This window comes from Podarcis bocagei (genome assembly GCF_964188305.1).
Source record: "Podarcis bocagei genome assembly, chromosome: 7".
In the NCBI taxonomy this organism is placed as follows: Eukaryota; Metazoa; Chordata; class Lepidosauria; order Squamata; family Lacertidae; genus Podarcis; species Podarcis bocagei.
Genome location: NC_138132.1, coordinates 72,006,392 through 72,033,568, shown reverse-complemented (window position 1 = coordinate 72,033,568; position 27,177 = coordinate 72,006,392). Strand labels below are relative to the sequence as shown.

The window sequence follows — 27,177 nt, the reverse complement described above, 5'->3', positions numbered from 1 at the left end:
AACTGTGTCCTTCAGCCCCCTGACATTAAAAGTAAGAATATTAAGGTCATTAGCTACCATGCGTAAACATAGATATTACCACTCTTCATCAGAGAAAGCTTTGGCCATTCAGTTTGATAATCCATTTACATAAACAAGAGGAACTATATTTTGTGGATGTTGCATAGTCCATTTGCAGAATCTGAGATATGAGACGAAACGTTACAGGCCCATTTTTTTGCTAAGAAATTTGCCTTCTTTCCCCTTTCAGCTTTTCATTTCATGAAAAATCACTGCAGACATGTATACTCACCACCCATCTGTGAGCAGCTGATGCTTTGCATTATTATGTCAGTTTTTGCACACACATATTCCTGAAAACTATGTAACTGCCAAGTATTGAACCAGCCCATGCAGTTCAGCAACTGACCTTTGAGAGTCATGTAAAATTATTAGAAGATCGTCATAACAAACTGGTCACAAACCAAGACATAGCTGATAGAATTGCAGCAATAGTTGGAGGATTCTTCTGAAGTCTGTTATGTTTTAAAAGAAAAATTGTTGAACTGTTTGGAAATAGTGTGGGTATAAGTCAAAATTGAGGATATCCTTATTTGGGTGGGGGGAATTCTTTGTATTACAATAAGCTTAAAAGCCAAAGCATTGAACAGCAGGTCTTGCTGTATAAAATGAAATGTCCTTAAGACAGTCAATCTAGAGATGGAAGTCCTATCCTCACGAACATTTCCAGTACAAAAGTATTGCATTCATCAGGCATAGGCAAACTCAGCCCTCCAGATGTTTTGGGACTACAACTCCCATCATACCTAGTTAACAGGACCAGTGGTCAGGGATGATGGGAGTTGTAGTCCCAAAACATCTGGTGGGCCGAGTTTGCCTGTGCCTGGCCTTCATCGTTTAAAACACCTTTTCTTTCTTGTTCTCCATTTTTGGTGCAAAGTTTAGTTTGGTTTAAAAGCAGGACCAAGTTGTGCTGCAGGCTAGGAGGCCTAGAGCAATCGTGACCAGTGTGGTTAACTACATATCTTTCCAAGTACATAATCACTTTGGATCTAGTTTTCTAGTTCAACCATTGAATGCACTTGCAGAAAACAGGGATCATGACATTTGCACTCTAGAAAGCAACCTTTCACAGAACTGGGAGTTAATTGCTTCAGCAGTTGGGGTCAGAGGAATTACGATACAATTGTAAGGGGAACACGGTGTTTCAGTGCTATCCACATAGCTAATACACACCATGTACAAAAGTCTAACTCCATTAACACCTGAACACAGTGAATGAAAAATACATTTCCCTCGACAGAGCATGGTTTTTTGAGACACAGAGGCCAGGCTGGTGTGGACGAACACACTCTTTGAAGCAACAGAGGTGCATGTACTGTATATTGCACTTGTATCTCAGCCTTCTTTTCTGAACTAACCGTTAGGGGTTTTGGCAGCATTTTTAGGGTAATGAGGCAATGTGTAGGCACAAGGAAGCCCCTCTTTCCCCATCACTGATTAAAGCCAAACATCAGTGTTGGGGAGGTGGGAGAATCATATGGGTACAGAAGGATGCATGCCTCACTTTAAAAAATAAAATAAAATGCTCCTTGCATGTAGTAATTTAACATGCCAGTGATCAATCTACACCAAGATAATACTTCATGTTTTCGGCAACAACAGCAGGCAGTGTCATCGCTTTTAGCTGTTTCTTCCTTGTAAATTTGACCTTAACGAAACCTGGAATCTCTACCACTGACTGAAGAGCAGCAGGAGGAGTCGGACAGAAGCATTAACTGAAAACAAGCGGTGCAATTAAGAAACTGAACCCAGGTAAACCCTCATCCCCAGGTACAGGAATGTGTTATGGTTCCCTCTTTATGGGGTGAGCAGCTGTGGCTAGGGCAGGGGGTTCATCTCTTTCTAAACCATGCAGTGAGGTGACCTCAACTGAGTGTGAGTGATGGGGGAATTAAACGCCGTGCAAAGTGTTCTCCCAGCTGCGAACTGAAACAACATTCCCCCCTTTTGGACTTTTTCACTCCCCACTGGGGCTCCTCCTCCTCCGAAATGGGCAGGAGGGTCTGTGGTGTGGCTGATTTATGCAATCATTCCTCAGTTCCTTCTTGCTGGGCTGCTGTCGCTGAAGAGCTGTCCGTCCCGGGCCGAAAGGAGCCGCCAACTGTAAGTGAGATGAAACAAAGTCAGCTTGCCTTTTCTATTCCCCCCTTCATTTTTCTTTCCTGCCTGGACACAATTTTTTTTTTTTCCTTTGCAAACATTCAGCACCAGATGCTGTGAACTTAGCAAGAACATAATCTCTTCTGCCTGGCAACCCCCACCCCCCAGTTTCTATTCCATGCAATCTCTTTTCTCTTGGTAGGGGGCTAGAGTTTTGTCTTCACTCTTTCATGTTCCAGCTAATTTTACATTTTAAAAATGTGCATCTTCAGTGCAAACTTGGAAGGGAGTTTGGATGTGCCTCAATGCTCACTCAGGAAACTTTCAGTTAGAGGCTGTGACAATATTCGGGTAGGATTTGATCACATGCTAGTAAATGCAGGCTGCACAATTCTTACCTGCTACACTCAAACAAGAAAGAGAGGACTTTGGGCAATAAGAATAAATTGCTGGGTAGCCTCCCTGGAAACAGCTTAGAATGGATGCCTCCTATATAGCCAATGGTGTCTAATCTTCCCGCAAACAGATCGGGATGAATGATGAGGGGTGGGGAGTTGTCTTGAAGTGCCTTCATTGCACAGGTTGTCCTATAAGTGCTTTAATCTACATTGGGTTGGCGGATGTGTGACAGGACTGTGGAAGCCTGATTAATTTGGCCTCCAGGTTATCAGTTGAGGGTAGCAAAGTGACCATCCAATGTGACCCAATGCAAAATGTCAAGGTGAAATCTGCAAAGGAGGGGTTGAGTTTGGTTTGAAGCTCATGGAATCTCTTGCAGAGCCTGGATCCTCCCCATTTTGCAGGGTGTCCCAGGGACTGATCATTTTTCTAGACTTTACGCATGTGCCGATTGCCTCAATCTTATTATTTAAAGCTCTGTGAGATTTCACATGTAGAGTATAATTCCCCCCCCCCCACCTGTACACAGTAGGGCTGGAGGGGCAAATTTGATTAAGTTTGCATTTCAAGGTGATCTTCCCTAATCTGCATGTCGGAAAATGAAATGCAAAAGTGAAACAGATACTTTTCTTTAAAATAAAAATAAAAATCACATTTCTCCAGATTCTGCGATATAGTTTTCCAGCCATGTAACGTGTACACAAATGCAAGTTACTGAGCAAAGTTTTGCATAAAAACACATCTGTTTGTGATGGTAGAGTACAAAAAATGCACTGTACTGGAGAAAATTGCTTTGCAAAACTCTGTGTCTTAGGCAAACTGCATACAAAAATGTGTGCATCGGAAGAAATTCACACTAAAATGCTTTTGAATCTTCAAGAGGACTTTTTAATATGTATTTTAAAAAATAGCAAACTGCTGTGTACATGTGCAGAACTAACCTTAAGATTGGAAAATGAGAAACAAAGGGCTGCGTGCAACTAAATTCCAGAGTAGACCCATTGAAATTAACAGATCCATGATATAATAACATGGCCCATCTAGACCAGCATCCTGTTCTCACAGTGGCCAGCTGGGCGTCTGTGAGAATCCTGCAAATGGGACCTGAGCAAAAGAACTCCCTCCTTGCAGTTTCCAGAAACTGGTAATGCAAAAGCACTTTGCCTCTGACACTTCAGTGGGTCAACTCTAAGTTGGATTAGCATGGGACACAACCCTGGGAAATACAGTGGTACCTTGGTTTACGAACTTAACCCGTTCTGGAATTTCCTTCTTAAACCGAAACCATTCTTAAACCGAGGCGTGCTTTCCCTAATCAGGCCTCCTGCCGCCGGTGCCCTTCCACCGCTCGGCTTCCGTTCTTAGACCGATGTAAAGTTTGCAAGCCGGGACTCTACTTCTGGTTTTGCAAAGTTCATAAACTGAATAGTTCGTAAACAGGGCTGTTCTTAAACCGAGGTACCACTGTAGAGAAATTGACAGGTTTGGCCATCCATACCTTTGCCTCTTCCTCTAACTCTCCTGCTTCCCCGAGTCTCTCTCTCTCTCTCTCTCTCTCTCTCTCTCTCTCTCTCTCTCTCTCTCTCTCTCCCCCCTCCATGTACACAAGTGCAAATCATTTGAAATGCATGCCCTCCTTCTACACAGATCATAGTTTTGGAAGAGGACTGATGTGTAACTCCCAAAAGTAATTTTCTTCCAGCAGATCACCTCGTCCTGCTGTGACATTTCCCAAGAGAGACTCGTATAATTCTGGGGGTGCAGGGGAATCTTGTAGTACAGTCCTGCTAGGACTTTATCACTTTGGAGATCTGTTCAGACCCACGACTGAATACCCTCCCTGAATATTAACAAAACATAGAGACACAAAACTTTCCCGCATTTAGAAATGAGTGAGTGAGAGAGAGAATGCTAAGGCCAGACCCATCTTCCTTGGTGCTTGATTTCCATGGGGATTATTTTGGGGGGAGAGGCATCCTAGATTTAATTCCGTTCCGCTGCAATGCTTATCTTTCCCTCCACCAACAGATATGCCCTAGACCTGTGCAATAAATTGCAACAGCCTGATTTGCATTTTGCTGCCAACAGAGGCTCCCCTGATCAGTAGCAGTGAAGTTGAGCTGATGGACAAAACCCTCCGAGTCGCCTTTGGCGTGTGCACCACTCTGCTTTTGCTGGGAAAGCCGAACTGGATAGGTGAGAAAAGAAAACTCTTCTTGAATTCTGTGACCCAGTTTACAAAAGCTCTTCCTTTGCGATGCTGAAGGCCTCAGGTTCAGTCGGAAGCCTCTCCTCTGTGTGTTGCACGCTAAGGCCAGAAGCTGAAATGGAGGTGCAGGAGAGGAAGGTGCCAGGCATGATGGATAATAGAATTGTAGCCTTGGAAGGGATCCTAAGGGCCATCTAGTCCAAGCTGGGATGGGTCAGGACAATATGGGATTGGGGAGGCAACTCCCATCTCTTGCGGGGGCGCAATTCGTGCCAGCACTGTCTGTTAAGAATTTGGGTGTAATCTTCAACACCTCCCTTCCATGGAGGCGCAGATTGCAGCTATAACAAAGGCATCATTTTTTCATCTCCGCCAAGCTAAGCAGTTGGCTCCTTACCTCTCTTGCCCTGAGCTAGCCACTGTGATCCACCTGACGGTCACCTCCAGACTGATTGTAACTCACTCTACGTGGGGCTGCTCTTGAGACTGACCCAGAAACTCCAGCGGGTTCAGAATGCTGCGGTGAGACTCCTTACAGGGTCCTCGCAGCAGGATCACATTCACCCGGTGCTATACCAGCTGCACTGGCTCCCAGTGGAGTAGAGGATCAGGTTTAAGGTGCTGGTTTTAACCTTTAAAGCCCTATACGGCCAAGGACCCTCGTACCTACGGGACCACCTCTCTTGGTATGTTCCACGGAGGACCTTACGGTCTTCAAACAAAAACATCTTGAAGGTCTCGGGCCATAGAGAGGTTAGGCTGGCCTCAACCTGAGTCTGGGCTTTTTCGGCTGTGGCTCCAATCTGGTGGAACGCTCTGTCCAAGAGACTAGGGCCCTGCGGGACTTGACGTCTTTCCGCAGGGCCTGCAAGACAGAGCTGTTTCACCAGGCCTTTGGCCAGGGCACAGCCTGACCCCATCCTTTGGCAATCCTCACAGAACTCTAGCCCAATGGTTGCCATTAATCTGATTTGAACTGATTTTATAATGAAATGATTTTAGAATGTTGTATCATTTTACTGTTGTTAGCCGCTCTGAGCCTGGCTTCGGCTGGGGAGGGTGGGATATAAATAAGTTATTATTATTATTATTATTATTATTATTATTATTAAGCCCCAGTAATGTGGCAATTTTCCTGCCAACCTAGCAGTTTGAAAGCATGAAGTGCAAGTAGATAAATAGGTACCACTCCGGTGGGAAGGTAAACGGTGTTTCCGTGCACTGCTCTGGTTCGCCAGAAGCGGCTTAGTCATGCTGACCACATGACCCGGAAGCTGTACGCCGGCTCCCTCGGCCAATAAAGCGAGATGAGCGCCACAACCCCAGAGTAGGTCACGAGTGGACCTAATGGTCAGGGGTCCCTTTACCTTTAATGCGGCAATTGCAGCTAAAGAATCCCAAACAAATGGTCATCCAAAAACACCCAATGAAGGAGAGCCCGTCACCTCAATGTACTCTAATCATATGGAATTGCCTCCCACAAGTTGCATCAACAGATCCTAGTCTGACTCAGCATCCTACGTCTTAAGAGATGGGCTGTAAGTCAGTGGTTAGCACATCTGCTTTGCATGCAGAAGGTCCTAGATTCAACCCGCCAGGCAGGGCTGAGAGAGAGACAGAGTCCCATCTGAAATTCTGGAGAGAGCTGCTGCCTGTCAAGGTAGACAACACTGAACTAGATAGACTAAAGGTCTGACTCGGTATAAGGCAGCTTTCTATGTTTCTGAGCTCCTGGAGCCTCCATATCTGACCTTGTAAGCAGAATGTTGGACCATATGGTACGATTCAGGAAAGGGTTCCTTAAAACTTCCAGCTGTCTTTGGGAAATCCTCAGCACACCTGAGGCCATACCATATCAGAGGGCAGGTGGAGGGCCGCATACCTGTCCCTGTGGCACAAAAGAAGGAAGAAAATCATGCAGAATATTAGCACCTCAGGGTGAAGAGTGCGTTAGAAACCTTCCACAATCAGGGAAGCTTTGAAATGTGGATTATTCAGATCCTATTCACCATAAAGGTAAAAGGTAAAGGACCCCTGGATGGTTAAAAAAGGTAAAGGACCCCTGACCATTAGGTCCAGTCTTGGCTGACTCTGGGGTTGCAGCGCTCATCTTGCTTTACTGGCCGAGGGAGCCGGCGTACAGCTTCTGGGTCATGTGGGCAGCATGACTAAGCCACTTCTGGCGAACCAGAAACACCGTTTACCTTCCCACCAGAGTGGTACCTATTTATCTACTTGCACTTGATGTGCTTTCGAACTGCTAGGTGGGCAGGAGCTGGGACCGAACAACGGGAGCTTACTCCATCGCTGGGATTCGAACCACCGACCTTCCAATCAGCAAGCCCAAGAGGCTCAGTGGTTTAGATCACAGTGCCACCTGCTCCCATGCATGACCAACATGAATAATAACAAAAATATGCTGTGCTTTAAAGTCCTAGCAATTACCTTGAAGACTGACTCAGATATTCTGTTTGCAAATTCAAATATAAAGTGTTGTTTATCTTGCCGAAAGCAAAGTTTTTTTTCTTGGGGGTGGGGTGGGGAGTGAAAATCTGATTTCAATAACTGTTTTGAGCAGATCGGCTTAACAAAATTGTCTTTATTAACTTCCCTGCCACCCCCAAGAGAGAAGGTTTTGATTTATTGAGGCAGGTTTTGCGAAGCTCATTTCCACGCAGCTGCAGTGAAAATGGTACAAAGTGTTTTACTTTGATCTAGTTGTTCTGCGGGAAATTTTCATAATTGGCAGCTCCACAGATCTCTGGGAAGTTTGAACTTTGAAGAATTTACGACGCTGCCATTCTAGGGGTAAAAGTCCAGCTTAGTTTGCTATTCTCCCAGAATTAGAAGGCTGCTCTGTTGTTTTCCTCTGTGTGCCAAAATACGTTTTTGACGCTTGGCTCGAGAGTTTACTTCCCAGAGGAGCTCCTCTTGCTGTTTGATGGATGGCATTTGCCAAAAACATTTGAACAGAGGTGGGAGATCTGCCAGGAAGGGGCTAGGGAGACTGAGAGATCGGGAAAGGGCCGTAGCTCATAGTTATGGCACCTGCTTTGCCTGCGCAAGGTCCTGGGTTCAATCCCCAACATCTCCAGGTAGGACTGCAAGAGAGACCTCTGCCTGAAACACTGGAGAGCTGCTGCCAGTCAGTGTAGGCAGTGCTGAGCTATGTGGACAAATGGTGTGATTCAGTACAAGTCTGCTTCCTATGTTCCTGTTCCTTGGCCCAGGCTGGTTGCAGTATATTGGCCTGGGCACTTTCTTCTCCTGCATCCTCTTTAATAAGTTGTAACCGTACCGATGGATAAACGAACCTCCCTGAGATTCCATAGGCAATAACTAGCTCAGTGGTGGAACGCACATTGTGCATGCAAAAGGACCTGGGTTCAAATCTGGAATCTCCCATTCCCAAACCCTGGAAAAACGCTACCAGCCATGCAGATGCTATTGATGGGTCTACTATGGTATGACCTGGAATAATATGGAAGATTTGTATTTGGCACCCAGCCAATGGAGATAGCTCTCAACTGGGAAGGAACACAGGGTGACCATTTAGGCATTGCCAAAAATCAGAAGAAAGGAGAACGCAGATTTGCATAGCATTTGCATATGTCCGCCGCTTATGTATAGTTGGCAAATTTAGAAGCAAACTATAATTTAAATACATCTCACCCTGGTGGGTTAGGCTGGGAGCAAGTGACCCTATGCACCAGCTGTGTCTTGCTGTTGATGGGCCTTGTGATCTCTCCTTAGAGTTATTTACCTTAAATCAGCCTTGATCCCTCAAATGCATAAGGACACAGGAAGCTTATAATGAGGAAGTTGCCTTAAACAGTCTTATACCATTGGTCCATCTACCTCAGCATCATCCACACTAACTGGCTCTCTGGGGTTTCAGACCAACATATCTCTCAGCCGATCTGGAGATGCCAGGGCTTGAACTTGGGAACTTTGTCACGCGACACAGATGTTCTGCAGCCTTCCCTTTTGCAGGACAGTCCTCGGCAAAACAGGACACATGGGAGGGGGCCAACCCTGAATCAATCACACCTTCATTCCTTGCTCGTGCAAAGCTCCCTGATAGGCTACGATCTCTCAGACACGGCTCCCTAATTGGCCAGGACATATGACACACAGGATGGCCTGCGGCACAGTCTCATAATTTCATATCAGCGCCCCCCCCCCCCGAGAAAGCCGCACGGCGTTATGCTCTGCGGCTTCTCCTGCTTTGTGAGGTTTCCGCTCACACATGCCACCTTGCGCCTCCTTTCTCCACGGTGCTTGTTCTGGGATCCCAGCAGAAAAGACCAGCGTTTGGATTTGGGCGCTGTACAAATGTCCCTGTCACGAACTTTGGCCATGGCTGCCATGCGATTATTTATGGCTCCTTTCAGGACGTTGCCTTTTTCTTTAAAAAAAGCAACAACTAAATAATAAAAAGCTTGGAGGCATTCTTCTTCTTCTTCTCTACAATGGTGCTTTGAGCGCCCCCCCTTCCCACAGTGGGGGGTACTGAAGGCTTCAATGAGGCCACTTGTTCCCGTCCAAGGCCCCTGCGCAGGTCTCGGAAAAGGAGCCCGAAGGAACTCCTGCTGGCTCAAACGAGCGGGCGCTGAATGGGAACAAGGGGGTTCCTTTGAGCCTTTCTGTAGCTCCATGGAGAGCTGTCGTGGTGTGAGTAAAAGCCCCTTTTGAGGAGGCGTAATTTAGAGTTCAGTCCAAGATGGAGGAGGCAAAATTGATGAACCTTTTCTATAAACAGTATAAAAAAGAGAGGCGGGAGGGGTGGGGCGGAGAGAGAGCGAGAGGGAGATTTGGTCCCCAGGATTCTGGAATGTCCTCATCTCTCTGCCAGGCAAGCTGGTATTTTGATTTCCTCAGGCCAGAGTTGGGGGAAGCTTTTCCAGCTCAGGGGCTGCCCTGCCCTGTGGACAGCCTTCTGGAGGCCACATGCCAGTGGCACAGAGGTGGGAAGATGTGCGGGGCATCAAATGCAACATTCACCTTGGTGCAATGGGGAAGTTTTTACGCACACTTTCTGTCCTCCGCCCAGGCAAGCGAGGGGCATTATCAGAGTTTGGTGACCTTCCACTTGCAGGATGGTGAACCTCCATTGATGGTTGCAAGAATGCGATAAGTTCACTGTTCCTTTGTTGTTTTATTTTAATTCACAGGCGCTGCGGAGGATGGGGATTCTGTCAGCAGGGTACGTGTCTGTCCCTTTGGGTGTGTGTGGATTGTCTGGGCTAGGAATGGATTTGAACGCCAGTGTTAGATGCTGAGCCAGGTTATCCTTTTTAAAAAAATAAATATTTTTTATTAGATTTTCCATAAAAAAACATTTTTACAAAATTATACATCCATTTTTAACTTAAACCCTTTTTTCCAGAACTTCCCTCAGCTTGTCTGATAATTTTCCATTTATTTTTTTATCCTCATCTCACATTTCCCAATATTATATTGCACTCAAATACTCTTAATCACATCATATTTTTTAAACAATATTTCTAACAGTAATTTCACAGAGCTTCTTGAAAGCCAACGAACGTTATTTGCTCATCACAGAAATTTTTGATATACTCTGTAAATTTATTCCAGTCCTCGGAGAATCTCTGGTCACGTTGGTTCCTAATTCTCCCCATCAATCTGTCCATTTCTGTGTATTCCATCAGTTTCATCCTCCATTCTTCTTTCGTGGGCATCTCTTCCTGTTTCCATTTCTGTGCCAGCAAAATTCTGGCTGCTGTTACTGCATACAAAACTAATTTCACATCTTTTTTACTAATTTCATTATCCAGTATTCCCAACAAGAGAGCTTCTGTTTTTTTAACAAAAGTATATTTCAGCATTTTCTTTAACTCATTATAGATCATCTCCCAGAAGCTTTTTACCTTCTTACATTCCCACCACATATGGTAAAATGTTCCTTCTGTCTCCTTACACTTCCAACATTTATTACACACTTTATACATTTTACCCAGTTTTACTGGTGTTATATACCATCTATATAACATCTTCATAACATTTCCTTAATCGTTGTACAAGCTGTAAACTTTAACCCATCCTTCCATAATTTAGTCCATTTCTCAAATTCAATATTATATCCGAAATCTCTAGCCCAACTAATCATAACAGATTTAACCTCTTTGTCCACAGTATTCCATTCCAACAATATTTTATACATTTTAGATAAAATTTTCACTTCATTGTTTAAGATTTCTTGTTGAAATCTAGATTCTTTTTCAGAATATCCCCTCTCTAAAACCTCTTTTTTAAACATTTCATTTAACTGAAAATAATGCAGCCAATCCTTAACATATTCTTTTACTTCTTCATATGGTTTCAATTTCCACTTATTTCCTTCCTTTTTTAATAGTTTCTCATATGTTATCCATCTCCCGCTCATATTTATCTTTTTAATATCATAACCTCTAATGGTGATAACCAATGTGAGCCAGGTTATCCTGTGGGGCGGGAGGGATGGTCCCATGTATTAACAGGAAGAGATGCAAGTCTTGTCCAAGTCTAATGCTGGTGCCCGTAGCCTTGCTCATGTTTGATGTGAGAAGAACCAATGACCTTTCTGATCTTGGAGTTTTGAACAGTGCTGTGTGCGTGCAGCTTTCTTCACTGTTCCAATGGCCTGTTCCTATTTAAATCCTCATATTTAAGGGACTGCCTCTCCTGGTATGCCCCACAGAGGACCTTACAGTCCATGAATAAGCATAGTTTAGAGGTTGTGGGCCCTAAGGAAGTCAGACTATCCTCCACCAGGGCCAGGGCCTTTTCAGTGATGGCTCCGACCTGGTGGAATGCTCTGTCCCATGAGACTAGGGCCCTTCAGAATTTAACCTTCTTCCGTCGAGCCTGTAAGGCAGAGCTATTCTGCCTGGCCTTTAATTTGAATTCAGCCTGATCTTTTATTTCCCTTCTCTTCCCTCCCCCTCCCCTTTTATGAAGATCACCCTCTCTGAGACCCCACAGCTAATTCTCCCCTGGCCTCCTCGCTGGCCCAAGTAGGACTAATTCAGCCAGCTAGCCCTGGGGATTATCTAACGCTTAGTAGATAGATTTTCTCTAAATTGATTTCTGACCTTTGAATTTTATTGTTATTCATGTTTCCATACTGTATTTTATGCTGCTTTTACAATTAAGTGTTTTAAATTTGTCGTTAGCCGCCCTGAGCCCAGTTTTTGAACCAGGAAGGGCGGGGTATAAATAAAAATTATTTTATTATTAGTAGTAGTAGTAAACAAATGATTTCGTTTGCAGGACTCCGCCTCTGCTGGGGAAGGCGGGAAGGACTACCCAATGTTCTATGTCACAACCATCCTGGTAAGGCGGCTTGGCAACTTTTGCAAAAGATGGGACTCCACAGTGTTGTGGTGTTATAAAGCATATCAAAAGTTTTTTTTTCTTCTCTTTACTAATGTAGCTGAGTTCGATTGCCCCCAAATACCCGTTGCTGGAAATCCCAGGTTGGCAGAGTGCTGTTGCACACGATATCTTTATTGTCATTGTCCCATGCAGAACAATGAAATTGAAAAACTACATAAAACTACATAAAAATGACATAAAACTACCACAAAACTACATAAAACTACATAAAACATTCAAAAACCCCTAAAAACTCTAAAACCCCATTTTAAAATACACTGTACCCCTTATGCTGCATTTAGAACCAGAATTGCATTTGCATAGAAACGGTTTCTCAGGTGGCTAGTCCTGGCCTTTATAACCCTATACCTTCTTCCAAAAGGCAGAAACTGAAAGAGATCATTTCCGGGGTGCGTACTATCCTGTGCTATCTCTGCCGCTTTCTTATGGCACCTGGCAGCATAGATTTGATCTAAGGTGGGAAGAGTGCACCCAATTATTCTCTCTGCAGTCTTTACAACCCTGGATAGCATTGTTTTTTCCCTGGCCGTGCAGCTCCCAAACCACACACACAGACCATAAGTTAGTACGCTCTCCACAGTGCAATGGTAAAATGCCATCAACAGGTCCTTTGAGAGATTGTTTTTCCGGAGGATTCTCACATGTCTGGTTTTTGGGCTTTCTGCAGGCATCTGGTTGGCCATTGTAAGAACAAGGTTCTGGACTAAGTTGGGCCATTGGCTTGATCCAGCAAGCTTGTCGTATAGCTGATGAAAGCTTGGCAGCACCTCGCAGGCAGCTGAGTTTTGGTTGACCCATGAAGCTCTGCCTGTGGTCTTTGGTGGTTCTTTCTTTCACATATCGGGGCCCTGGTCAATGCAACCATGTGCAGACATGCCTTGTTAGCTAGGTTCTCTTTGCCTTGTGCATAGGAAAAGCCTTATGTGATGGCCAAAGGCGCAGAGCTCGAGGGCTACTGCATTGACCTGCTGGAGAAGCTCTCCAAAATGCTTCACTTCAAGTACAAAGTGGGCATCGTCAAGGACGGGAGGTATGGAGCGCTGAGTTCCGGAGGAAACTGGTCTGGGATGATCGGAGAGATTGTGAGGAAGGTAAGCTTTCTCCTGAGTGTGTGTGTTGTGCATCTTTCCTGTTGAAAAAGACTACTGCCACTTTGCAGCACTCGTGGAAATTGATAAAAGGAAAACATCATCAGATGAACATGTTCTAGCCCAGACAACTTGGGTTTGATCAGTCTTAACTGGAGTCCAATATGGCGGCAGCAGCTATGCTATGACCCACCCGGCAAGGCCTCACCACCCACACGTGGGTCCTGACCCGCTGGTTGAAGAACTATGGCCTATACTGGTGGGCAGCGTTTCTCCAGGAACGGGTCATTTTTGACAAGGCTGTTGTTTACTTCTGCCAGCCATTCGTTTTGCATTAGAATCTCTGACCTCTAGCACCACAGTTGCAGATTTGGACTTGTACATGTGTGTCTTCTACATGTATAACTCTTGGGGAGCCATGCAATCTTGCAATTGGCTCTGCCCCCCTGCCAATCTGCTGTCTCTCTTATTAGAAAATATTTACTAAAAGAAACAGATTTCTAGTTTTGCCACAGACGCAGATTATGCTTACATAACTGCTGCAATGCTAAAAACATTCCACGAGTGGATATTTTCTTGATGTTTGTCATTCCAGTATGTAACAAACAGAGACCGTATTCCAATAAAGCAATTTGGATGGCGATTCCACATTTCTGTTACAATAAACTAGAATTTGTTAATCTGGTCTTAATATTGTCGGGGTATTACTTGATTCCCCCTCCCCACAATTTCTTTGCAATGCAGACTTTTGCTGCTTTTAACAGATTTGTTAAAAGTTCTAGATCTTCTTCTGGGAATATACAGGCTGTCTCTGATACACTCGTTCGGTTAGTGCAAGGATTTCCATTTGCATAACTTACTCTCCCTCTCCTCTCCTCTCCCTGTGTGTTCCCTGCACCCTCCCCAAATCTACTCTGGAGGATGGAGGGTGGGGAGGACCCTGAACAAATTTAGGAGAGGGAAAGGCATAGAGAGGGTGTTGGCTATTTGCAGATTAGTTGAGCTGCAGAAGGCGTGCTGGGGAGACCACACATTACAAGGAACGCAAAAATAACTTTAGCTAGATTTTAATAACAAAACCCATTTTACATTAATTATAATATATCAGTAAGCATGACCCAACCACCAACCCATTCCCCCAAGGTACTGAGAGAGCTAGGTGCTGCTCTTTATATACTATACGCAACAGCTTAATTACCACACCTTAACAGCACCTGCTATACCGCTTCACAGCTGTAAAACTAGGCCACGTTATTTGCTCTGGCCCTTCAAGACATACACATCTTGCGGAACAATAATGAACTTTCAAATTTAAAGAGACCATTCAACAGAGGGGAGGCACTATTGTGCAGGCAAAATACTTTGCACTGATGGAAGGAATGCATCGAATGCCGCTCTATATATATATTTTTAAGTATCCCAAATATTTAAGATCAAATGACACATGCATGGGTGGATCCTGGATTTCTGAAGTAGATCCCCCCCCCAACCCTGAGGGCTGAAAATCCCAATTTGTTGGACCCCCATTCTCAGCGTCATGATTCTACTTTGGGAAACTGTGAAATGCACAGCTATCGACTGGGAACGAAGATGGGGAACAGAGCTCTGTGCATGTGTGTGGAGTCTAATGGCATTGTATGAGAAACAGACCTTTGCCACCTCTCTCTACCCTTTCGGTAGGAAGCTGACCTGGCGGTTGCTCCGTTGACCATCACATCGGTGAGAGAGGATGTCGTTGACTTCACCCAACCTTTCCTGTACACAGGAATCGGGATCTTGCTTGAGAAGGACACTTCCCTTGAGGAGGCTTCCCTCTTCCATTTCTTGACCCCCTTCAGCAAGGAGACCTGGTGTGGCATCCTGGTGGCTTACCTGTTCTCTAGCCTTTGCTTGTTCCTCGCTGCCAGGTGAAATGTCTCTTCTCTCTTCCAGTTGATAGAAAGGAAGAAGCAGGTGTCCCCCCTTTTCTTTTCTTTTTTAAATAGTGATAGTTGTGCTTGTAAGATGCTTTGGGTCATTATTATGAGTAAAGTGACTTATTATTAAGCACAGTACATATATGCAAAGACATGATAGCCAGACATATGGGCAGAGATACAAAATATTGCCAGTTTTTTACCACATATCTTCAGCTGAGGGAAATGGGGCAAAATTCTCTTCTCAGGTTGATAGAAGCAGGTGACCCCCCAACCCCACAGCCTTGATAATTTACTGCATGTGCCTGTAAACACATCACAAAGCCCAGACACATCAGTGGATTCATAAAATAATATTATTAGTGATTTTTTTTTTTTTTACCACACACCTTCATCTGAGGAATGTGTGGTGAAATTCTCCTCTCAGGTTGACAGAAGAGGCATATAACTTAAATAAAAGCAACAACAGCTGGGATGTTTTACCACAGTATGTGTATTAAAGCACACCATAGCCCAAACATATTGGCAGATGCAGGAAATCTCAGTGATTTTTACCACACATCTCCACCTGATGTGTGCATGGTTATGTATTTTTCTAACCTGTTTTGGGATAGACTGTCTATATCCCAAAAGATGAGCCAAAAGTTCAGAAATGACTTCACAGCTTTGTTTTATTTATTGCTTGGTCCACCTTTCGGTATTCTAGTGCAGAGTTGTATATTTCATGTTTCATGAAATACTTAAAAAACCCAAAATGAAAAACAGATGCAGAAGGTGATATATTTTACTGGGGTGGGTGCTTAAGTTTTTCCCTTCTCTGGTAACAACTGCCCTCCCCAAAGGTGCTTTTCCACCTGCAGTTGCCCACAGAGAGGGCAATTTTAAGTGGAAAAAATGGCTGGCACAGAGGAAGATGGCCCATTCAGGCTCATGGGGCCCTGCTCCACCAACTGCAGCCTGCCCCTCACCAGCTGATCCTTCTTACTCACAGCCAGTCCAAAGAGGCTTCCTGGCTTCCTCCTTAGTCTCAATTTTGCCTAACAGGGAGGAGTAGGATGGAGGCAAAAGATATAGGAAATAAATCAAGCCTGCTGCATCGTTCTGCCCACCTCTTATAAAGCCATCCGAATTGGTGGCTGTGCGGGTGAGTTCCATAGTTTAGTTCCTTTCGCCTGCCATTGGCTGTGGCTGTACCTGTCCTTGATTCTGACTCCGCCCACTGCTGGGCCTTCTGCCCTATTGCATCCAGTGGGCACCAGTCACTGCTGGGATCAAGCAGAGTTTGGGTGTGTGTGAAGCTCCTCACTTTCCTTGCTCCTGAATGCTGCACAAACCCATAGTCTAGGAACAGCCTTTTTCATCTGAAAAGAAAAGGAACCACCTGTTCTCTTTTGCAAGATGCACACAGCTTGTGTGCTCCTGTGTTGTCATCCATGTGTCCACCAGGGGCAGGTGAATGACTGTCTTACCTTTCTGCCTCCCCCCTCCAGAATGAGCCCTTGCGAATGGGATGGAAACGAAGAGACCAGCTTCACGCTCATGAACAGCCTGTGGTTTGGAGTGGGGGCGTTCACCTTGCAAGGTAGGCCATATCAAGAGAGGCACTGGGAGATTCTCCAAAGTCCCATAGTTCCAACTGTGCATGAAGAAGTCCTTTCTTTTGGCTGTCCCAAATCTTCCAGCATTCACTTCCCTTGGATGTTTAAGCACTTCTGATGTGCTTTCCGATGCTCCCACCCTCTTGCTTCCTCCCTGCAGGTACCGTGCCCCAACCCAAGTCTCTCTCCGTACGGGTAATTTCTGCCATCTGGTGGCTGTTCAGCATTGTGCTACTGACCGCGTACATCGCTGGCTTCAGCTTTGTTTTGGAGTCGGGCTCTGAGCAGGTCTCCATCCAGACCTTTGAAGACCTGGTGAAGCAGGGGCATCTGGAGTTTGGGACCATGGAAAGCTCTTCGACACTCCAGTATTTCAAGGTGGGCTTGGCTGTTTGGCTGCCTGGGATTTCAACCCTGGGGTAAGACAGCAAAAACCAGTTGTATGGAAACCTTGGCGGACTCTATACCAAATGCTGTTGGTATAGAACAGCCATAGGCAACCTTGGCCCTCCAGCTGTTTTGGGACTACAACTCCCATCATCCCTAGCTAACAGAACCAGTGATCAGGGATGATGGGAATTGTAGTCCCAAAACAGCTGGAGGGCCAAGGTTGCCTATGCCTGGTATAGAACAAGATTTCCCAAACTTGGGTCTCCAGCTCTTTTTGGGTCTCCAGCATCATCCCTGACTACTGGTCCTGCCAGCTAGGGATGATGGGAGCTGTAGTCCAAAAACAGCTGGAGGCCCAAGTCTGGGAAACCTTGGTGTAGGATACAAGTTTCTGGAAATCATGAGTGCTGTTGCACTGAGGTCCTGGTGACAGGCTTCCCAGTGGGGCAACTGGTTGGCCAAAATGGGAACTGGATGCTAGACTAGATGGGCCTTTGGCCTCATCCAGCAATGCTCTTCACAGGTTCTAAACTGGAATAAATTTGGGAATCTAGAGGGCTGCTTTTTTACCCGTCAGTGCACACTGCTCCTTTGAAGGGCTCCTTCCACTCGTCTATGCATCCCCCAACACAATTTATCATGGTAACATGTTGCTGTTACTTGTTTTCTTCTTTACCTTTCGTGGCTCCTTATTTTACTCTGTGGAGAGTCGTGCCCATTAATGGCACTATATAAATGGACTAAGCAAATGAACAATGAAAAATTGAATGTCATTTTGTAGGAGGAGGGTATGTGGTTGGTCTCAGCCGTAGGAGCCAACTCCTAGGGGCTCAGCTCCCTCTGCCCCCCCAATAAAATGGCTGGGTCTCCCCCCAAAAAAGTTGACAGGCATTGCCATTCAAATGGTGTGCATGCGCCATGTCATGTGATTGGTTATGCAGGGTGGGGCTCACCTGCCCCTCCCCCATATATTTTATTCAAGTCGGTGCACCTAGACTCAGCAAACCACTTGTGGTGGACTGGCCCATCCAGGTCAATTCATCAGAATTAAAATCTCAGACATCTGGTGGGCCCCATTTCTTTGTGAGTCCCATGCATGCTCTTCATAGCACAGGGGTGCCAATATGCACCTGCTCGCTTTTCCCTGGGGATCTGCGTAAAAGTATAAATAACTGTAGCCTCAAAAAGCATGTAGAGCTGAAAGGGGAAGTAGGAAAGACTCTTCCAAAGTCCTCCTTTGGGTCTGTGTAATTTTCAAGAGAAAAGAAGGTAACTTTCTGCATCACCTCGTGATCAAGTGGGGCAGGAATTGGGGTCTGTGGGTGCCAGGGGAACACCTAAATGGTACCATTGTATGCATGGGTGCCTTGGCGACCCCTGACATTATTGAATACCCTGTGGCATCTTCGAATTACAAAGGCTTGTTTGCACATGCAAGTGACACGCTTGTGCGAACTGCTCAGCACATGCTTGTGTAAATGGCAGCTTTTTCATAGAATCATAGTGTGCTGGTCCCATGGGTAGATCGAGAGGTGAGGTCCAAGTCCAGTCCGAGGTTGAAGGAGCAATATGGAGGCAGACCGTAAAAGCTGAGGCTGGGTGCAGGGCATGGTTCAGGCAGGAACTGGTGACCAACAATGTTGCTCCTGCAACCTGGGACTGGGGCTGGCTGGCTTTTATCTGCCCCGAGGCATAGGGCGGCCCCGGTCCACAGGTGACTCGCCTCTCCTGGCCTGGAGGTGAGCACTCCTCCTGCGGGAACTTAGTTCCCTCCGCCTCTCTGCCCTGAGCCTCTGCAGCTCAGGAGAGGCTGGAGGGTTACCGGACAGAGAGGCAACCTCAGCTTCCCCTGATGGGGCTGAGAGTGGAGCACCTGCAGGCAATGGGTTCTTCATTACCTCAGGAGCCAGAGCAGACTCAGCTGGTGTCTGCACCTGAGGATCCAGCACAGGTGAGGATCCTTCAGGCTCATGCCCCAGCCCCAGCTCAGCTGGTTCTGGAGACGGGGAATCCTGTGCATGCTGGGATCCCTCAGGTTCAGCATCCAACTCCGAATCCCAGGCCATCACACATAGAATTGTAGATTTGGAAGAGGCCCTGGGGAACGTCTGGTACAACCTCCTCCAATGCAGGAATGAATATGCAGCTGTCCCATATGGGGATCAAACCTGCAACCTTGGCATTATCAGCACCATGCTCTAACCAACTGAGCTATCCAGGAAGCCCTTCCTAATGTGATCCTGTTGTGGCTGCAGAACTCCAAGAACCCGATCCAGCAGCTGGTCTACGAGTCCATGAACAAGAAGAAGGACACCGCTTTCGCAAAGAGCTACCAGGAGGCAGTTCAGCGCGTGCTGGATTCGAATTATGCTTTCATTGGAGAGTCCATCTCTCAAGACCTTGCTGTGGCCCAGCACTGCAACCTGATCCGCTCTCCAGAGGTCATAGGGGCAAGGGGGTTTGGCATCGCCACACCAAAAGGTAAGCCACCAAGAACCAGGAATTGGACCTGAGATGTTTCAGATCACTACCTGATTGTCTTAAGGCAGGGCTAGGGCATCTTTTTCAGACAGAGGGCCACATTCCCTCCTGAGCAACCTTCCAGGGGCCACATGTTAGTGGCATGTGGTGCCAGAGGCCTTAGTGGGCAAAGCAAAATGTTCCCTTTCTAGAGTAGGCTAGTTTTACCCCCCCCACACACACATTTCTGTTCCCTTTCCAGGCAAGCAAGAGGCACAATCAGAGTTCAAGGACACATTCCAGCCAGGCCAAAACACTCAAGAAGGGTGTGAGTCAGGGCTGGTAAAGGATGTTGCTAAAAAAGAGGTATAGCCTGGGGGGAATCCAAGGGCCTGATAGCAAGGCCTGGAGGGCCACATTTGCCCTGTGTGCTAGGGGTTCCTCAACCGTCTTCAGCAGTGATTCTGACTTTTGTTCTTGCAGTGTGTCCCATTTCTTTGGCATTTGCCTACCTAGTCTTTGGGTGACCTTCCAGTCCCTACTTTGAAATATGTAGCGAAGGAGTGTCTACCACAGGCTGCCCTCTAAATGTTGTTGGGCTACAACCCCTCTACCATTCCTGACTGTTGACCCTGCTGGCTGGACTGATGGGAACTGGAGCCCAACCAATATCTAGAGGGGACTTCCATCTTCCAAGAAGCATAATCTCTGCTTCTACTGTTGGAGGCAACAGCCCTCTGAATGCTGGGAATCCTAAGTGGGGAGAGTTGCTATTGCACTCAGGTCCTGTTTGCAGGCATCTCAGAGGCATCTATGCTGGACTAGTTGGGCCACTGGCTTGATCTAGCATGGCTTTTCTTATGTTCTTATGGCAGTCTGTTCCACGGTCAAACACTTTTCATACTGCCAGGAAGTTCTTCCTGATGCTTGGTTAAAAACCCCTTCCATGTAACTGGAATTTGTTGGTTCAGGTCCTGCCCTCTGGAGAACCACAATTTTGCTTTGCCCATCGATGACAAAGCCCATCAAATGCTGAAAACATCAACACCAGCACTTATTTGTATCTGCTTCAAGCTCTAATTGGAACACATGGGAATCTTAATGGAACACCAGGAGATATTCTAAGGGTGGCTGGCCATATTTTTTTTTGCTGAGCTATAGTCAACCTTCTGGGTGTCAAAGCAGGCTTGGCAAAAGTGATGAAGTGGGTGTGGAGAGTTAGCTTGTTGTCTGCTTGACACCTTCTAATCACTTAAGTACAGAATTGGGCTTTTTCGCCATCTTTCTCTCTCCCCTTCTTGCCCCTACCCTTTGGCTTATCACTCAGCGTAAATGAATAATTTACATAAAACCCAAGGCTTGTTCTGTGTTTTGTGGCATTGGAGTTGGGTCTTGCACTTCCAGTACTGCGTAGAAAATTACACCGAGTTCTTCATCCCGGTTCTGCTTTCACTTTTTATAAAAGTAGCACGAGGATAATTTGGAAAAAAAGTTTGGGGGCAATACCTGGTAAAACCAGTCGCGAAGTCTATGGCTAGTAGTTGAACATTGAAGAGCGTTTTTGCTGGAGATTAAATAAACCGAAACCTAAGGGGGGGGGAATAATGGGTTTAGGGTAATGAATTCAAACTAAACAAGTGTTGCATTTTATTATTGACTTTGCATTGCTTACTCTGTTTCCAAAACCTCTCTTCCGCCCCACCCACCCCCTATCTCAAAGAGTGGGGAATTTGTATCATGAAAATCAAATGTGACATGGAAGGAACATAAAGTGTGGAAGCTGGGAGTAATAGGGCTATAACAGCTGCGGGGCAATAGCTATGGGAGAGTGTTAGGAAATGACCTGAAGGCAAAATCCCAGACCGCGTTGCTCAGCCTTGCGATGGCCATCACAGCTGGCATTTTCAAGCAGATGTCCACAGTACTCAGGACTAGTAGCCTGCCAAGGCATGGTCAAGGAAGCAAAGCTGCTCAACAGAGCCAGTTTTGAAGCACCTTAGAGCTAGACATCCTGTGGCAAAGCCACCTTGTGTTCAAGAATTGGGACAAAGGGTTGCATATTGCTAGACTAAAAGTGTGCCACAAACTCTGAAAAGGAGCAGCCATCTTTTTATGCTTGCTGAGTAAAGTGCTTGAGATTTTCTTGAAATGGTGGTTGTTGATGCTACATCTAAAATCCTTGTGTGAGTGGGAGAGCAGACTGATAGGACGTATACCTTATCTAGTTTCTAGCCTGACATTTGGGTGCACGTAGCCATCTTCCAAGCTTTGCCTGTAAATTGTTTAAGGCTGGGCTGGCCTAAATGGTGACTGCAGACATTGCTGGATTTCCATCAGCTCAGGGGTGATGGGAATTAAGCGCCTGGAGGGGGCACCAGGTGACCTACTCCTGGGTTAAGCCAAGAAGTGATGACCCTTCTACTAATCCGTGTCCACTCCTAGGATCCCCCTGGACTAACGAACTGTCCGTGGCCATCTTGAAGCTTGGAGAATCTGGCGATCTTGACTACCTCAAGAGCAAGTGGTGGGAGAGCAGCTGCTCTGATGAAGATCACGACAAGTGGAGCCCGCTGAAGCCTCAAGCGCTGGGAGGGATCTTCCTCTTCCTTGCCCTGGGCCTTGCCTTGGGAATGGTCATCGCTGTGGTTGAGCTATCCAAAAAAAGCCGGCACACTGCAGATCAGGAGAAGGTGAGTTGCACGCTGGATTTCTTGCACTGAATATCAGTGCAATGCTTATCATCCATTAGGATGTGGTCAGGGGCTCCGTATATTTGCAGGGTTACCTGGGAGAACGTGTTTTACTTATGCAATGTGGGTGGCCAATAGGTTTCCCCCTTGCCTTGAAAGAAACTGAATAATTTAGGGGGCTTCCAGGATATTCTGTTGTGCGTAGGAACCATTTCTCTGCACTTTCCTCTTGCCAATGGGGAGGGCTGATAGCACCCCTTAGAGCAGGAGATGTTCCTGAACAACTCCCATCAAGCATGGGCAGGGATGATGGGAGTTGCGGTTCAGCAATGCCTGGAGGGCCAAAGGTACCACACAGCTGCCTCAGAGGGCTGGAATTGACCTGGGGGGTCTTCTGTTGATTTCCTCTATTTTAAACAAAGTTTAAAGGATGCTTTTAAACTGGATCCTTTACTAATATCCTTCCCAGCACATTTTCCAGAAATTTCATTTTAACTTCAGGAACTCCTCAACTGGACAGGTGAGAAGTCCTTGTGTGTTATCGAGCATTTGGGGGCAGGTTCTAGAGCAGGAAATCTTCAACTTTTTCACACACAAGGTGTACCTCTAACTCCCAAATGTAACTTGTTTTTGTTTTTTAAGAACATATATTTGCATGGCAGTAGTGCTGCTGTTGTGAGCAGATCACCTGACTCAATGAGACAAGTGCCGGGAGCACTGGTAAATCTGATTTCCCCAAAACTCCCTACCACTAGGAAAGCAAAATTTCCCAGTGCTCCTGGTGCTTGGTTCACATCCATAGTAGGATGCTTTGTGCCACAAGCAACATGTGGGGGAAAGACTACCTTCCAGCTCAGGAGTGACCCCTCTGATCTCCCCTGGGCGTTTCCCAGCCTTCCAACCTGATATTGCTTTTGACAAGATGGCAGGGATTGCACCTGGTGGCTTGCTCATGCAAAACATGCCATCTTACCCCTGAGCTAACTGCCCCTCCTCATCCCCCCACTCTACCGAATTCCCGCAGTGTTTCAGCTAAGTCACACAATGCACAAAGATGTGCATTGATCTGTTGCTCTCACACTGTTTCCTGCGAGGCTTTCAGTGCTTGCCACATACCCAGAAAAACAACATTCCATCACACGCTAAGGGTCATGTGAACTGACCTGCCGCTGCGTTTTTATTTCCAATGAAGGTGCTCATTAGGGAACATTGCGACTTTTCTTCTTCTACTTTTTTTTTTTTTAAGAGATTTCCTGCAGGACGCTCTTTTGCCAATTGGGGGTTCCCTTGCGAAATGTTCATTACGAACCGTTTTTGTACCACCATCAATCACCTCCAACTGCTCAGCAAACCTTAATGAGAGTTTGTAAAGGAAATCAGCAGTTTCTAATTGACAGGCCTCCCAGCCTCCTGTTGTCACACTGCCCTTCCCTCTAACTTTACAGATGTTCACAGTTAGCTGATCGCGACACAGCAATGTATCATAGCCCACTTTTCTTGTACTAGAAACTTAATGGCTTACCAAAAGAAAAGAAAAAGTAATGCACGTGTGGAATTTCTGATTTACATTTAAACTCTTTGAGGTGGTGCTTCAGTGAAGGTTGGTGTGAAGAGTCTGTGGCTCTCCAAGGTCTCATTGGATTTCCAGCCCCGATCAGCAGGCCTAATGGTCAGAGATGATGCGAGTTGGGAGACCAGCAATATCTGGAGGGGCACATATTTTCCCATCCTTAAGGGGAAGGGAAAAAAAACAGCACTATCATTCTCTCTGCCTTGTGTTTAGAAATCTTGCTGCGCCGTGTTCACCAAGGAGCTGAGCCAACGCTTCCGGCCGAGAGAAGGGACGCCGCAAGAGAGCGCAGGGAAATCGAAGCCATGAGTCGACGTAGGAAAAGCAAAAGGCCAAACATTAATGAACTTCTTCTCCCCTTTTTTAAAAGCAACTCTACTATGCATTACTTAGTGGTGCTCGCTTGAGAGCTCTTCCTAACAATAGAGGGGGTGTCTGGCTAAAATCTAGCGTAGGTTCTCTGTAATAACACAAACCCTAAAACCCTCTTCCCCATATGTAACGTTGCAAACCGCAGGTTTGTTTGGGGGCTTAGTAGCACCTGGGTCCTGGGTGTTTTAATATTTTCACTCTTCCAGAGTACATGTTACCGGTGTCTGTAAACCACAGCCTTGGCAGGATGACCAATGCTGATAGCAGTTGTTGGAAGAACCTTAGTGAAAGCTATGCAAATAATTCATTTGGAAGTCTAAGGGGAAGCAGCAGCACCGTTGGGCTTCTAGGGAGTTGTGCGGGTGGGCAGACACAGTGGCGAGTAAAGTGCAGTTCTAAGCTCCATAGCAAGCTTTTTTGAGAGCAAGTTGCTAGTCTAATGAAAGAAGGAAATGCTGTAGACTGGGGGGGAGGGTTGCATGTGTTGTTTCAGGTGCCTGCAGATCTCCTCCCTTACAAGAAACATAAATCGTGGAAGTGTGCTCAACATGCAGAACAGATGCAGGTAGAAAGAGTTTCTTGACCTTTCCTTGGCCCAGAGCATTATTTGCATTTAGTGCTGAGTATAAGAAGCCTTAAATGGCACTCCTGTGGACCTGTTCAGCTGTGTTATTGACAAGTTGCTCAGAAGGAGGTGGTGTTTTTAATCAAATGCTTAGCGGAAGCCTAGGTTTTGCAGATGAAGCTAGGAAGCGCTTCCATCGCAAAAGAGCTGGCAGGTGCCCCCAGCTGTAGTAAGGACTAGTACCAACTTTCCCAAATGCCTCAATGCAGCACAGATTTGCATGCGCTTAAGCTCACTGAGATCAGTGTCCCTGACTGTGTTGCAATCTAGAGTTCCGACAGCTTTTCCTTTTCTATGTGTGCGTTCAAGCTTGCTCACAAACTGCAGTAGCATATGAACATCTGGGAGACAGCAGCACTGGCCCAGGTTGTAACAGCAGAGGGCACAAAGGTCTGCCACAAGTTACTTCTTTTAATATGTGCTGGGGATTTAAAACAAAAGGGCAGATTAAGTTAGGATACAAGCTACCGCTACACAGAGCTGTCTCTCTCTCCCTGTAGAAGTCTCTTCTAAAACCCTCTCTGCAAGCCAACCACCTTGCCTTACAAACGGAACAAAAGAATTAGCAACATTTTTATGTATCACAAAAGTCATCTAAATAAAAGCAAGTTATGACCAAGCTGCCTCCTTGTATGTATATCTACACATCAAAGTTTGTAGTTTGCCAAGTGTGTGAGAGAGACAGTGTCCTGCAGTGGTTAAGGGTGTTGGACTAGGACCTGGGAGACCAAAGTTCAAATCTGGGAGCTGCTAGGAGAAAAAAGTGGGATATAAATGCATTAAACGAGAAAGCAAATTGATTTGTTTTGGGAACAGGGAAAAGGGACAAGATACTTTCAACTCAAGTCAGCTTTCTTAGAAGCTTTCTAAGTTTCATTTTTAGATGTGATACGCAATCGGTTCACGAGCAGCTGCCAATTTTGCCCGCTGGTTCAGGCTGGCTTTGCAAACCTTGTGAATTATTTTAACCTGTGGGGCTTCAGATTTAAAGAGTGAGGTAGTGGTAGGGGAAGCTGAGGGCCACAGTCCCTTGGAGCTAGTTTTCCTGCTTCACATTTCTAAAGCAGCTCTTCCAGGCCTGAAGCCTCTGAGAAAATCCTACTGAGTGAGGGTGGGGAATGGGAGCGAAGGATTTGGATCAAAAGCAAAAACAGACTTCTCCTCCAGCTCTTTAAAAACTCTATTTGGTATCTGCCAAGTAAATGGCTGGTATATATTTAGGCCAAAATATAAAAAGAGATTCTTCACTGGCATTTAAATATTTCAATATGAATGTCTCACAGAAGAAAAAAATCAAGTCTTTTCCCATCGCAAACACCACAGCATTAAGATAAGCACTTACAAAAAAAAAATGAAGAGAAAACCCAAAACAATATGAGTGAGATACATAATCCATTACACACACATATAAATATGGAATTGTGTGAACTCATTTTCCCTGTGGTAATAAAAATACATTCTTTACAATTAAAGTAAAACTAGTGCAAGTCCTGTTTCCAGCCGCCGCTCACCCCCTGGAGTCTCTCCTCGCCCGGATCATTTGAGGGGCACCTCGTACTTGAAAATGACACTGAAGATCTTCCCGCCGAGGCGATCGGCCAGCCAAGAGTTCTTGATGACGGCAAGCTTGAGGCTCTCGCATTTGAGGGCTGCATAGTAGTTGGTGTGGATGGCGCGGCCCATTCCTTCGATGATAACCAGGTCGGTCTTCCGCTCCCGGACCAGATTGGCCAAACCTTTGTCTAGACGGCTGAAATAAGATGTGGAGAGCTTGGTGAGTGCGGAACGGGAAAGTGCTCAACTCCATGAAACCTGGGCAGGCCTTCTCACACCTAACAGGGTTTGTGGGGTTTTTCCTGTTCTTATTCTGTCTCTCACAGCTACAATAAGGTAAAGGTAAAGAGACCACTGACCATTAGGTTCAGTCATGACCGACTCTGGGGTTGCGGCGCTCATCTTGCTCTATAGGCTGAGGGAGCTGGCGTTCGTCCGCAGACAGCTTCCGGGTCATGTGGCCAGCATGACTAAGCCGCTTCTGGTGAACCAGAGCAGCGCACGGAAACACCGTTTATCTTCCCGCCGGAGCTGTACCTATTTATCTACTTGCACTTTGACGTGCTTTCGAACTGCTAGGTTGGCAGGAGCAGGGACCGAGCAACAGGAGCTCACCCCGTCACAGGGATTCAAACCGCCAACCTTCTGATCAGCAAGTCCTAGGCTCTGTGGTTTAACCTACAGCACCACCCGTGTCCCACAGCTACAATAAACCTACCATTAAAATTATGGACTGGTCATTTCT

At 46.0% G+C, this 27,177-nt stretch overlaps 2 protein-coding genes across 2 annotated transcripts in view; one reads left to right on the top strand and one right to left on the bottom strand.

Moving 5' to 3' along the window:
- The first annotated feature begins 2,095 nt into the window (after window positions 1-2,095).
- LOC308591040 (putative glutamate receptor) lies at window positions 2,096-25,497 on the top strand. The gene is made up of 11 exons (XM_081201579.1): window positions 2,096-2,166; window positions 4,651-4,758; window positions 9,946-9,977; window positions 12,044-12,106; window positions 13,081-13,260; window positions 14,938-15,164; window positions 16,664-16,755; window positions 16,932-17,149; window positions 19,417-19,642; window positions 22,064-22,311; window positions 24,095-25,497. Exons 2-11 carry the CDS (start codon window positions 4,686-4,688, stop codon window positions 24,188-24,190), a joined length of 1,455 nt encoding a protein of 484 aa, XP_081057705.1. The 5' UTR covers window positions 2,096-2,166; window positions 4,651-4,685; the 3' UTR covers window positions 24,191-25,497.
- A 543-nt stretch (window positions 25,498-26,040) lies between these two features.
- Window positions 26,041-27,177, bottom strand: part of PANK4 (pantothenate kinase 4 (inactive)) — a 28,556-nt gene continuing 27,419 nt past the window's right edge. Inside the window, exon 19 of the mRNA XM_081201500.1 lies at window positions 26,041-26,628. Coding sequence (XP_081057626.1) covers window positions 26,415-26,628 — 214 coding nt within the window. The 3' untranslated portion in view covers window positions 26,041-26,414. The remainder of the gene's footprint in view (window positions 26,629-27,177) is intronic.

Excerpts from the sequence above, each read along its gene's own strand:
- LOC308591040 (XM_081201579.1), top strand. The coding sequence starts at position 4,686 with ATGGACAAAACCCTCCGAGTCGCCTTTGGCGTGTGCACCACTCTGCTT. Across the intron at positions 9,978-12,043 it reads ATGGGGATTCTGTCAGCAGG|GACTCCGCCTCTGCTGGGGA; the intron begins GTACGTGTCTGT and ends TTTCGTTTGCAG. Across the intron at positions 19,643-22,063 it reads TGGCATCGCCACACCAAAAG|GATCCCCCTGGACTAACGAA; the intron begins GTAAGCCACCAA and ends GTCCACTCCTAG.